We start from the raw sequence: 12660 nt of genomic DNA, 5'->3' as shown, positions 1-12660 counted from the left end.
TCCCCAGTCGCTTTTTTTTTTTTTTTTCACACACCAATGTCTATGGAGGGGAGGTATTCGATGGAATATACTCGCTCATCTCTATTGATAACCCATAGCTGCAAAGAAAGGTTTTGGAATGATACAATAACATTATATATCCTTGGAAAGATAATTTCATGTAGAAGGTGATGCACTTTGTTCAATTATGTGAATTCTGTCCAAAGTCATATCTAACCAAGTAAACACAATGCTTTTCAGTTGATATGAACCAGCTTTACTTGGTTGTCAAAGTTTTTTTTTTGTTTGTTTTCCTTTGTGTAATGGGCTTTTAGAATTTAGTAAAATGGGTAAAAAAAAAAAAAAAAAAAAAAAAAAAAGTGAAAATGCTTAAATTGTTCCAATCAAAAATCATGAAAAATACTAATTTTGAGCGAATAAAGCCACACTTGTGATAAACTTAGAAGAAAAGAGGGAACCTCAACATTTGAGTAGGTATAGAAAGAATCTACACTATAAAACCAGACTGGTAAAGGCAGGAGACGGTGCACAAGAGCAGGTGGTGATAGAAAAATGAAAAGACTGTCTAGATAACAAAAGAAAATCACGTGTTTCTATACAAAGTGAACCGTCTCAATGGGGCTTGAAATTGAGTGCTAGAACTATTTGGCACAGACCAAAAGAATTTGGTTAAAGTGATGGGAATCCGCAAATAAAGCCATTTCCATTGCTCAAAGATTGAAAAGATTACAGTAGGCTAAAACCCAAGCTAGCTGGACAGAGGAACCATGGGACAGAATCATCTGGAGTGAGGAGACCAAAATATTCATATTCAGTAATGATGTCATAAAGTACATAAGGAAAAGAACTAGAGAAGATTAGCATGTAGATTGTATTACAGCTACCGTGAAGCTGTTACGTTTCAACAAGATTCAGCTGTGTATCACATTGCTGCTGTGGATTCTTGGAAAAGTGGTTTCAGGGTAATCATAGAATGGCCTGAAAATAGCCCTGACCTATAGAAAACATAGGGGGCCGATTAAAGAAACTTGTTAAAAACAAACAAAAAATAAACCAAAAATTAACAGCAGCAAGAATACAATTTTGGCTTCATATTATGACACCCAATGAAGTAAAAAAACAAAACAAAAACAACGTAATTCAAGTCCTTGGAATGCAGAATTTAAGGCTAAAGGTTTTTCAACCATGTACTAACAGGATGAGCGTTTTAGAAATTGCGTTTTTATACAAATTTAATTTTTCTAGTCTAACACTGCTGTTCTACTACGAATTCTTTCTTACATTACTTTCTAGGTTAAATTATCTTTCCAGTGATCAATGATCATATTTTATGGTATTATTACAAATAACACGAGTTATGAGCTACTTAACATCAAAAATGCACTTTTGTTTTAAAACGTTTCCACCGTTTTTGGCATTAGTGTAGTTTTACCATTCTCCACCCTTTTATTTTTTGAAAAAATTTGAATGTCAAACATTTCCATTAACAAAATTATCAAAATGTCCTAAGAGTCTCTAATAGCAGACTGCATATTCAGTTTTGCCGTGATGTAATATGATCCTATTTTTGCACAATATAAATGGCTCCAAACACAGAACTGTATTATGGGTATTCAAATGAAACACCAACACTCCTACACTTGGGAACGGGGCTGGCAATATATCATTATGGGATAAAAAAGTAGCTTTAAATTCATGATCTCTAATTTAAAACAAAAAATTAAAAATTAAATAAAAAAAAAATAAAAAAAATTGAGCACATGATTCTGCAGGTATGGACATTGACACTCCCAAATTTGGAACTATACATCTGTTAAAAAAAGCCACATGTTACAACGTAAAAGGAAGCATAAACATCTAAAAATCAGAGGATACAACAATTGCAGTTGTGACAGTTCTAGAAGGCCTGTATTATGCTACTATGCACTGCAATGTGGCCTATCTATTACTCCGTTCCATTTAGCTTTTAGTTATATTAGTATATGAAATAAAACTAATAGAGAAATTAGATGTGTTAATGGAAAAACAAGTGTTAGCCTCAAGAACCATTGTTTCAAACACACAAAGTGCATAAAACATAGTAATACTACAAAACATGGCTAAATGTGTCAAACAAATGGTCCTTGCTCCATTGTTGTAAATTTATGTACATGTGTGAGTGATCCAGGCTGCACAGTGCACAATTCAGTCTTTGTCACAATGAGTCATCTGATAAATTTCTAAAAATACAAGTTCCATTGATTTTGAATGACAGATGACATAATGATGCACCATATAAAACTTGGCTAGCTTGTCATGATGAAATTCGATGTCCAGCTCTAGAAACATTCATTTGACACTCTTAGTTGGAGTTTCAGATTCGGTAGACTGTCTTTCATCAGTCCAAGCCTTCCTGGTATTTGTCAGTGCCAAGGTTTTTTCCTTGTCAACCACAACATAATCCACCTTTTCTTCTGCTGCACTGCTCCCAGACGCAACGCTCTTTTTCTAAAACAAAGAAGAAACAGTTAGCTTTTGCCAACAGTAAACCTTACTTATTTGTAGTCCCTCAGAAAAGCACTTTAGTAAGAATAATGATAACCTATAGTAAAGGATATATCATCCATATCAGATCCATTGAGGTCTGGCATACGGCGGCATCACCACTGAACAGCTCATCTCAGCAGCTCATACATCAAGAATGTAGCAGGAAGCAGACAGCACTGTTCTGTGTGTAGTGGCCAGAACAGGTTACTGCAGATCAGCTCCCATTCACTTGAACGGAAAATAAGCTGTAGTGACTAGCATCGTTTTTATTTTTCTCTTTCAGGTGCCACACTAGTCATACCGCCTGCAAGTACAACGCTCTGCAAAGAGTGCCTCGCCGGTCACCCAGTTCCTGCTCCGCACTCACTGCATCGGCGACCGGATTACTGGTGAACCCACTCCCACATGCGAGGGCCAACTAAGGGGGTGATCCTGCAGCACCTGAAGACGTCAGACAGGTATGATGAAGATGGGAGAGTATGAGTGCTCCCCGCTTTGGCTCTGCTCTCTCAGTCTGCTATCCTGTCTTTAGAAGAGCTCTCTGCCTCCCTCTGCTCGAGGGTGGACACTTTTTCCACTAGGCAGTCTTCATAGTGGCTGGCTCATCCCTGTGACCTTCTTTTGTGCCTTTCTGGCATCAAGGCCTGCATTTTCTGGGCTCTATAAGGGTCTCTCCTGCGTTGTCCCCCTCCAGGGGCATGGACAAGGATATTCAGCTGCTTGTCTGTCAAATTGTCAATGCCTCCAGGTTTTTTGTGTGATGCTTCTCCGAAACTCGCCATTCTGCCTGCCAACTGCTTTTTCTGTGGTATCGCACTGCTCCTTTTGGGTCCATTTCATGACACGCTGTTTCCTTGTTTAGCCCCTGCCTAGTTCATCACTGTAGCTATGGAGGAACTAGCTCTACTCTCCACCAGAGGTGCCCAAGTGCTGCCTCCTTGTTGCAGAAGTCAATTTTCCACTGACTAGCCCTAGTCATTGTCCCTGTTTCTGGAAGGACAGCTCTTTTCTTCCTGGACCTGAAGGGGCTTAACAGGACTTTTCAGTGCCTGCAGATTCCACTTGTAGTCTGCGGGCTTCCTGTTGCCCATCGCTTGCCATGACGCTCTCCTCCCTGAGTTTTTCTGGCCATCCTCCATTGCGGAGGAGTTGTCCTGATTATGCTCCTGAGTGTTCTCTAGGTGCAAACTCCCTCCAGGATGTTCACTGACAGCTGTTGATTATCTTGGACCCCTTTCGCTGATTTTGCTGGCTCTTCAGTAAGGAAAAGCCCTGCATAGTGTTTTCTCTGCACATGACTTTCCTGAGCATGTTCCTTCATTGTAGGGTGATAGGTTGGACTTGATGGACTTATGTCTTTATCCAACCTCATCTACTATGTAACAAAGAACTAAGGAGATAAACCCCTGCTGATCTGCTCAATCTCTGGGGTGAGGCTTATATAAAAGGAATGCATGAAGGAATTTTGTCCTACTGCAGACAGTAGGGAGACTCCTGCTCCAGCCATTTGTCTTAGAGCTAAGTACAGGGCAGTAAGAAGGAAGCGGGGAAACTAGGTTGGTCTCTTAAGAAACACTAATTTCTTGAAACTCAATAGGTTTTATAGGTTACTTTGTAGTAAGAGATAAAATTGGATTAAAAGAAAGAATGACTTAAAGGCGTTTTCCTGGACTTCTTAACTGATGACTTATCCATATTGTTCTGACACTCTGGCCCCCGCCAATCAGCTGTTTGAAGAAGTTGCAGTGTCTGCTTGGCTGTTGCATCCTCTTCAGTACTCAGGCCATTTGCAACGAGGCTGTGTTGCAATCAGGCCAAGTGACGGTTGAATGTGACGTCACATGGATTGTGTAGTGGAAAAGGAACTCAGGGAGTACCAATCCCACTTCAAACAAGTGATCCATGTGGGGTCCCAGCTGTCACAGAAATTCAAATGCTGACCAATTCTAATTAAGAAGTCCCAAACAACCTTTAAAATTGAGAAATTGCTGGATTATTAAAATTTCTTTTTGTGCAATTTCAATGTTTAATGTTCCCTTATGAGAAACTGCAGTTCAAAAGTAGGCAAATTTACACATAAAAATGAGGGACAACGGCCAACAATAGTGTTTTTGAGATATCTGATAAGTCAGAAAAACCATGCCATGAAAAAGATCAGTTATAGGTAAAATGCTTGCAAATGATAAGATATAACATATTGCCAGGTCAAACAAACAATGATGAGAATTACAATGAGATACTTTGGTTATGGTTGTAGAGTAACTTACACAGCACAAAAAAGGTGACCAGTTAGAATATTGATTATTTCTCATTTATGAAGTTGTTTTACATACTTTTCTTGGAGGTGTTGATTTGCCCGAGTCCAGATCCAAATCTAGATATTCCACTTGTTTGTCACCCTTCGGTTTTACCATGGGGCTGTTCCCTCCATCAAGACTGTTGCTCTCAAATATGCACTAGAATTGTAAATACATAACATTATGCAAGGAAATAGATCAAGTACCACAGAAATAGGAAAAAAAAACATGTCCAAATTTATTTTTCATTCAAGTTGGTATTTTGTCTCTTAAATACTATGAAAATCAGCAGCAGGCCCTTCACATACAAACAAATGCTCTTCACTGGGATAGTAAAAGTATAAAGGATTAGGCACAATGAAATCCAACATGCCTGATCCACTCTTTTTGCTGTCGGGACACCATCATGCAAACTACATGATTTGCCAATATCACTTAAAAGACTACCTCAGTTGTGCTGTATTAATACCACTCAATTCAGCCCACTCTCAGCTTTCCTTGTATGCGCCTGGGTGCTGGAGATATTAGTTTCAGCAACGATCTCATCGCTAGGCTGTGAGGAACACCCCCTGACAGAATAAGGCTGTAGAAGTATAGGCCAGCGATGATGCCAAGTTGAAAGGCATGGCTTTTTGACGGTGGAGATATATCGGTTTACCACTGTCGGCATTCCAGGGACACAAAAGCTCCTCTTTAAAGGGATTCTATCATTAAAATAGTATTTTTTCTGCCTACTATATTGGAATAGCCTTAAGAAAGGATATTTTTCTCCTACCTTTAGATGTCTTCTCCGGGCCACCACTCGGTAGAAATCCTGGTTTTCATCAGTATGCAAATGAGTTCTCTCGCAACACTGGGGGGCGGGCCCCAGCGTTCAAACAGCACTGGGGGTGTCCCCAATGCTGCGAGAGAAATCTCCAGAGCTACCTTCATCTTCGTCTGGAACGGCCTCTCTTCGCGTCTTCTTCCGGCGCTTGGTTCAAATTGCGCATGCCCGCCGGCCACAAGAAAATGTAAGTGGCCATTTGGCTTTGCTTGAGGCCTAGAAGTTTGAATGCAGCTCCGGAGGAAGACGTGAAGAGAGACCATTCCAGACGAAGATGAAGGCGGCACTGGAGATTTCTCTCGCAGCATTGGGGACTCCCCCAGTGTAAAAAGCATTGGGGACGTCCCCAGTGCTGTTTGAGTGCTGGGGCCCACCCCCAGTGCTGCGAGAGAACTCATTTGCATACTGGCGAAAACCGGGATTTCAACCGAACGGCGGCGCGGAGAAGACATCTAAAGGTAGGATAATAGCCTTTCTTAAGGCAATTCCAACGTGGTAGGCAGATCCTCTTTAAATAATGAATATTCAAGTTTTACATACCGGGCCATCTGTGGGTAAATTTGGGTTCATAGGTACATAGTTTTCTTCACTGTCCTGTGAGTCACTGCTTGAAGCTGTGCTATGAACAGAGTCTGGTCTGGGAGGCATAGGGAACCTGGAAGAGCTAAGGAACACACAATGTTAGATATACAGGGTTTAAACATAAAAACATAACAGAAGTCTAGTTGCAGGAAAAATAACCTAATCTAAATTCCTATATAGAAATGTCACTTATAAAAAGACAACAGGTTAAAGGGGATTGTGCAGCCAATAAAGAAATAAGGAACCATGAAACTGATCAAAAAGGGACCTGCGAAGCATCAGAATGGTATAGGCAGGATAAAACATGTGTAATTCTTTTCATAATACGTATAGGGCAGAATGTCTATCTGCAGCACACATTTAGAAGCCCTTTCCTGAAAAGGCAGTTTCTTTCTGACCTCATTAGGAAAAAGTTGACAACTGAATACAGGAAGTAACATCTACACAGAAGTAATGTCTGCACATCACGCTGCAGGTAACACTGCAAAATCACAGTTTAAGGCTGGGGCCACACAGGACGTAAACGCGGCGATTTGCCCGCAGTGGAGACGCTGCAGGAAAAATCGTGGCGTTTTACAGTGCAAGCAAAGGGGATTCATGCGAATCCCATTCCCACTTTGCGGAAAAAAATGCAGTGTGGACACGCTGCGATTTGCAAAGCTGTTGCGGCTTTGCAAATTACAGCATGTCAATTATATCTACGGAAACGCCGGCGGCTTTCCCGTAGATATAATGGGAAGAGAAAGTCCGCAAAGGAAAGCTCAGTGAACTTTCTCTTCAAAGCGCTGCGGAAAGAACCGAAATGCGATCACACAGCGGTTCTTCCCGCAGCGCTTTATCACTGCGTTTACGGCCCGTGGGGTCTTAGCCTAAATAGGTCTTGCCTTTTATTACTACCCAAAAAGTAAAGGCAAAAAAAAAACAAACCAAAGACACTAGATATGGTCACACCAGCATGCTTCCTGTATGTTTTATCAATACTTACTCTCGTGTAAAGCTTCTGGTTACTGGAGAGCGTACAGGCAACTCCACCCACTCAGGGAGAGGCTTGATCTCAAGAGGTGCAGGCTTTACTGAACAGAGGAAAAAACAAACATGACAATAATTTTGACATCAATTAGAAAAATAAACAAAATTCATAGTAATATTGTAGTCCAATTTCAATGCAATTTTTATAACGTAATAAATTTATCATTTTGCTCCCCATACGTTGAACATTCTGACATCCACCATCCGTAGAAACTCTATAGACCAGATAGCTGCAACAAATGTCTGTCTCCATAAAAATATATGATCACTACCACTTTCAATCCTTAAATCTTACCCAGCAAAACATCAACTTGGAAAAAAGGGGACAGCAGCAGCAAAAATGAACATTGACATCAGATATGTATCATTTAGTCTTGATAAGCTCCAGAATCTACACTTCTGTAAATGATCACTTTTATAATTTGGAGTAGACAGAAAACAATAGAACAGCTTTCAACTCATCAGGTAAATGGGCCAAGTCTGTCAAACCATTTTCTGTTCAGGCTCATAAAGGGGGATCCCGAGTAAGCCACTACACTATGACGTCCATAAGTTCTAATACATGTGAACTGGGGTTGTTACTCTAAAACAACCAGTTCTTGTCTAAACAAGTACATTTTACTAGATAATGGAGTGCAAAATAAGTAGTATATTGTACACATGTTCTGTATTAATAAACTTGGCACATTTCATATTCTAGGCATATTATGTATAAATTTGTAATAAAGGCAACCTTGTTAGGTCTCCTGCCCATAGTAAAGTCAGGCACAGAAGGCTGTATAGCATATATGGTATTTATCTGTATTTATCTCTCATATAGAAGTCTATGGAGAGGGGAGAGTGACAACAAGGATGTTAATTTATTGCCCAAGTCTATGGAGTGGTAGACTTATTTAGAAATATAGGAGTGTTAAATAAGCTCTCACAGTGTAGCAGTGCCTCCCCATACCTCTAAAGATTTCTGTAACTCAGCCTGGTAAGTGGAGAAAAAAAAAATTCTTAAAAATACTCAAAGCTTATTATTTTCACATATACTATTACCGTAATTTATGAATTTTGTTTTTTTAAAGACACTAGAATTATGGAGTGCAGGGTTTGATAAATTCCTCCCAATGTGTTTTGCCTTTTTCAGTCCTGTTTATAATACCATAGACAAGGGGTTAGCTTTTTTGGCCTGTAATCACTCCCAAAGGCTAGAGTTTAAGGTTAAGGCCCCACATTGCAGAAACGTAGATTTTACAGCATTTTTAGAAAGCCAAATCCAGGAGGTAGATTTCCCATAGATATAATTGTAACAAACTCCTCAGAGGAAAACTCTCTGAACTTTCTGTTCAAAGCGCTGTGTGAAGAACTGTGATGCATTCTCGCTGCACTTTAGCGCAGCGTTTCCGGCTCATGGGTTCTTATTCTAAGGTCTCGCGTTGCGGAACCACAGCTACTTTTGTTGCAAATTTTGCTGCGCTTTTTGAACCAAACCTAGGAGTGGCTACAAAAAGAATGGGAAATATATCGAAGCTGTTATTACTTCTACAATCTGCTCAATCCACTCCAGACTGACAAAAAAACGCAACAAAATCTGCAACAAAAAAAAGCTGTTTATCATGTGGGGCTTCAACCTAAAGAGGTATTTGCATCTAGGATATATTGAAAGCATATGCCAGAGATATCTGAAAGGTAAGGGTTTCAACTTTTGGGACTTCCACCTGCTCCCCCATTCAGCACTCCATCGAGGGGCAACAATGATGGACAGGCATACGTGTGTCTCTCTCCATTGTAGCTTATAGCATTTATGAGCCAGCCAAAGATTTCATAGTTTTCATAAACTACAATTGAGTAACATTCATGCACAACCTCATCTCTGAGAAACAGAGATAAACCTCCATGCTAAGAGTAGCACAAACTGGTATGGTGGGTTGTATATGTGCACCCCTGCGATAAACCATCGCTGGGTACAGATTCCTTTCCCCTCATTTATGGGCCCTATAGCTTGTCTACTGTCAAAGATAGGGTATCATTCAAGTTATATAAAAACACAATGAAATTGAAATCTTTTCTTAAGAATACAAATTCAATAGGATTACAACTCTAAAAACAAAGTACAAGATTATATATTATATATCTAGACAGTAGTAACTTAGAAAAAAGTTAAATATGTTAACAGTCTATATTTCATCCACTCACTGTATTACACATTGCATTATACACAATAATATCTCTAGTAAGCCACAGATAGGGGGCACTATGATCTTACCATATACTATAGATTTTTGCATTGTCACACTGATGTGCATAACAGATGAATACAGGATACGGTGGAGAACTAAATACATACCCTTATTTCTTCGGGGAAATTCACCTATGGTTTGTGAATCGGTTCGCTCTAAACCATGAGGTTTAGGTCTTAAAATTTTAGGGCTTTGACCTAATTGGCAAAAAGAAGACTCTCTTAATAACACAGTGGTCTGGAAAAAAAAAAGAAAAAAGAGGAGGAGCAAAAAACGGAGTTCTGCATGGAAAGCAGGAAAATCCAGGCGGCACAGCAGGATTAATTTTATCAGCAAAAGCAACCCTGTCCAGAAAAGTTTCACAACTGAGCCGCTTTCATGCTAAAAGTGGAAGCACCAAATTGAAAAGAAAAATATTGCCACATGCCAGAAGCTTTCTGAAGCCAGCACAACAAAAGAATTCAGGACATCAGACACCCTCCTCTGCGAACCAAACCCCACACAGTGATTCTTCATAAACAAATACTCACCCACAGGTTTTGCGATTACTTCAAGGGGTCATCGGCCAACACAAAAGCCTAACAAGGTCTCCGTCATCAGGATCCCTGCCAGGATTTCATGTTACCCAAATCATAAGCAACATTATTCTGATGACAGGTTTCCTTTATTTACGACTAACTTACTACCAATGTGATCATATAACTAAATTAGATTAGGATGACAAAACTGTGCATGGACAGGATTGAATAAAAAAAAACCATTCTACTCGAAAAAAATACAAATGAATGCCTCCGTATTGTCTAGGTAGCACCTTAATAAGGCAATTGCTTAGCAATAGGAGCTACAGTTAGAGGACTAAACTGGTCTGAAAACCAAAAAAGTCAACTACTATTCTGCTGCTATAATGTAAGAGCACAACAAGCACTTCCACCTCCAAAGAAAAAAAAGCTGCCCCTGCTCACTGGGGTAAGAAGGCTTTCTAAGCTATACACATGGTGTGTTCTGAATGTGGCTACAGCTGAAAGGTTTTACAGTCACTGTAAATATAGCTGTCACAAATCAGTATTTCAGGCACTTAGAAGCGAAAGCATCGGCAGCCGGCACTGAAAGTGGTTATAGTTATATTTGTAGTACTGTGACACAGCAGCCTTAAAGGGGCTCGATCACCAGATTTACAGGTTATGAGCTAAAGATATGCCTGAATAGCCTTTAAAAGGGCTACACAGGTGCTACTATTAGTTTGTAAAAAGACCCCCATTTTTGTTAATTACCTTGGTAATTGATATGTAAATAAGCTTAATCGTGCACAGTGGGCGTTCCATGCACCCCTTAGCGTTATAGCTTATGAATACCCATTTCTGCCTCCAAGCCCCCCTCCTCCTGCTTATGGAGGTGGGCATCCAGAAGCTATGACGCTAAGGGGTGTACGGAACGCCCACCGTGCACGATCAAGCTCATTTACATATTGATTACCAAGGTAATTAAAAAAAAAAAAAAAAAAAGGGGGTGTGTGTCTTTTTACAAACTAATAACAGCACCTGAATAGCCTTTTTAAAGGCTATTCAGGCTTATATTTAGCTCATAACTCGTAAATCTGCTGATAGAGCCCCTTTAAAGAGCACAATGTGGAGGACTGCAAGAAATACAACCCAATTTAAGCTGTTCTTAAGTCTTAAAATAATTTTTATTTGTTAACATATATGAATGCTTGACAATAATATAAGCACTATGGTTCTGAAGGCATAACACAGAAAATAATAAAAGGGACATTTATCCCCACAGCATTCAGTGCTATAATTTTGAGAAAAGAGCATTTGCATTTCTATAAAAATCAATACCAATCAGGCATTTCCATGATGTATTCAGGAAGTATTTCACAAAGAGATGTATGTATGTGGAAAGTAATAGGCAAATCCTTTTACATAAACTACCTACTGCTAATTGACAATAAGACGACTAAGGATTTTACTTTAACTGGATAAAGATGAGCGGCCTCAGAGAAATAACAGATGTAGCAAATCTTAAAAAAAAAAAAAAAAAAAAGTACACATTATAAAAATCATCATCCCCTTCCTGCCACAGGCATTTTGAGGGCCATATTGTACGTTGTAGTGGTGCCATTTAATATTCTGTGTGAAGTACTGAGGCACATCCAAAAACAGGAAAAAATTCACGCAAAGCGTGAAATCCACTAAAACATAACTTTTAATTAAACATATAAAAATGAAAATCTCATGAAAGGGGGAAAAAAAAAACCTAGGAAAAAACAAAAAAAACCTCCTAAACCAACATGTCCATATATTGCGTCCGGCTGACGTGTTTCGGAGGAAACCTCCTTACTCATAGTCTACAAATCCGTGCAGAGCTTCCTGATTAAATGGAGTTAATGCACAATTGAACTACAAGCAAGCTCTGGATACGCTGTGAGTGGGCTGTGTGTTTCTTCTTTTTCCCTTTACCTACATGTATACTTGGACTGAAGTACTGAGGCGCTGGGGGAAAAAAAATAAATTCAGAATAGAGTAGAAGGAAAAAAAAAAACCAAAAAAAAAAAAAACTGTGCTCGCACAAATTTCTCTGAAGGATTTGTTTTCATGGCGTTCACTGAGCAGCCAAAATGAAATGTCATCTGTATTCTAATTATTGGTAGGGATAACAAATTTATGGGTTTTTTTTTGCATTTTTAAAATCCATAACTTTGTGGGAAAAAAATTAAATGAAATGAATTGGCATATTCTGACACCCATCACTTTCTTATATTTGTGTGTACAGGGTTGCATAAGACTTTTTTTTTTTTTTTGCAGGGACAGATGTACTTATGCCAATTTATGAATGTCTATCGCTTTGATCACTTGTTTTACTTTACTTGTATTTAGGTTGTAGGGAAAGGGTGTATATTTTAATTTTAATTATTTTTTTGGAATTTTTTTTTACTGTACTTATTACACCCTTCAGGGTAGGGCAAATTGTATAGAATTTGAAAGGAATGCAGCCTTTTAAAGTTTTTTTTCTATGTGCAGCACATCTGCCTGGCCAAGTGTGAAACCACTGATTTAAAGATAATTCCTTTAATAGTCCCACCATGGGGAAATTTCACTGTGTTACAGCCACATAATATGAATACAGGATAATAACAGTAGTATATTACAGAAGGAGACACACTTAGGCTCAGAAT

At 39.1% G+C, this 12660-nt stretch overlaps 1 protein-coding gene across 4 annotated transcripts in view; it reads right to left on the bottom strand.

Moving 5' to 3' along the window:
- Nucleotides 1-295: 295 nt before the first annotated feature.
- GAB1 (GRB2 associated binding protein 1) overlaps nucleotides 296-12660 on the bottom strand; it is an 81464-nt gene continuing 69099 nt past the window's right edge. For 2 of the 4 annotated variants that reach the window (XM_075288210.1, XM_075288218.1), the window contains 5 exons: nucleotides 9593-9682; nucleotides 7217-7304; nucleotides 6190-6313; nucleotides 4860-4982; nucleotides 296-2487 (listed from right to left, as the gene is read on the bottom strand). In XM_075288210.1, the coding sequence (XP_075144311.1) occupies nucleotides 2329-2487; nucleotides 4860-4982; nucleotides 6190-6313; nucleotides 7217-7304; nucleotides 9593-9682 (584 nt within the window). In that variant the 3' untranslated portion in view covers nucleotides 296-2328. The remainder of the gene's footprint in view (nucleotides 2488-4859; nucleotides 4983-6189; nucleotides 6314-7216; nucleotides 7305-9592; nucleotides 9683-12660) is intronic. The other 2 variants (XM_075288225.1, XM_075288233.1) reach the window with 1 other exon arrangement.

This window comes from Leptodactylus fuscus, chromosome 1 (assembly GCF_031893055.1).
Source record: "Leptodactylus fuscus isolate aLepFus1 chromosome 1, aLepFus1.hap2, whole genome shotgun sequence".
Taxonomy (NCBI): domain Eukaryota; kingdom Metazoa; phylum Chordata; class Amphibia; order Anura; family Leptodactylidae; genus Leptodactylus; species Leptodactylus fuscus.
This window is presented reverse-complemented; position numbering and strand designations above follow the sequence as displayed.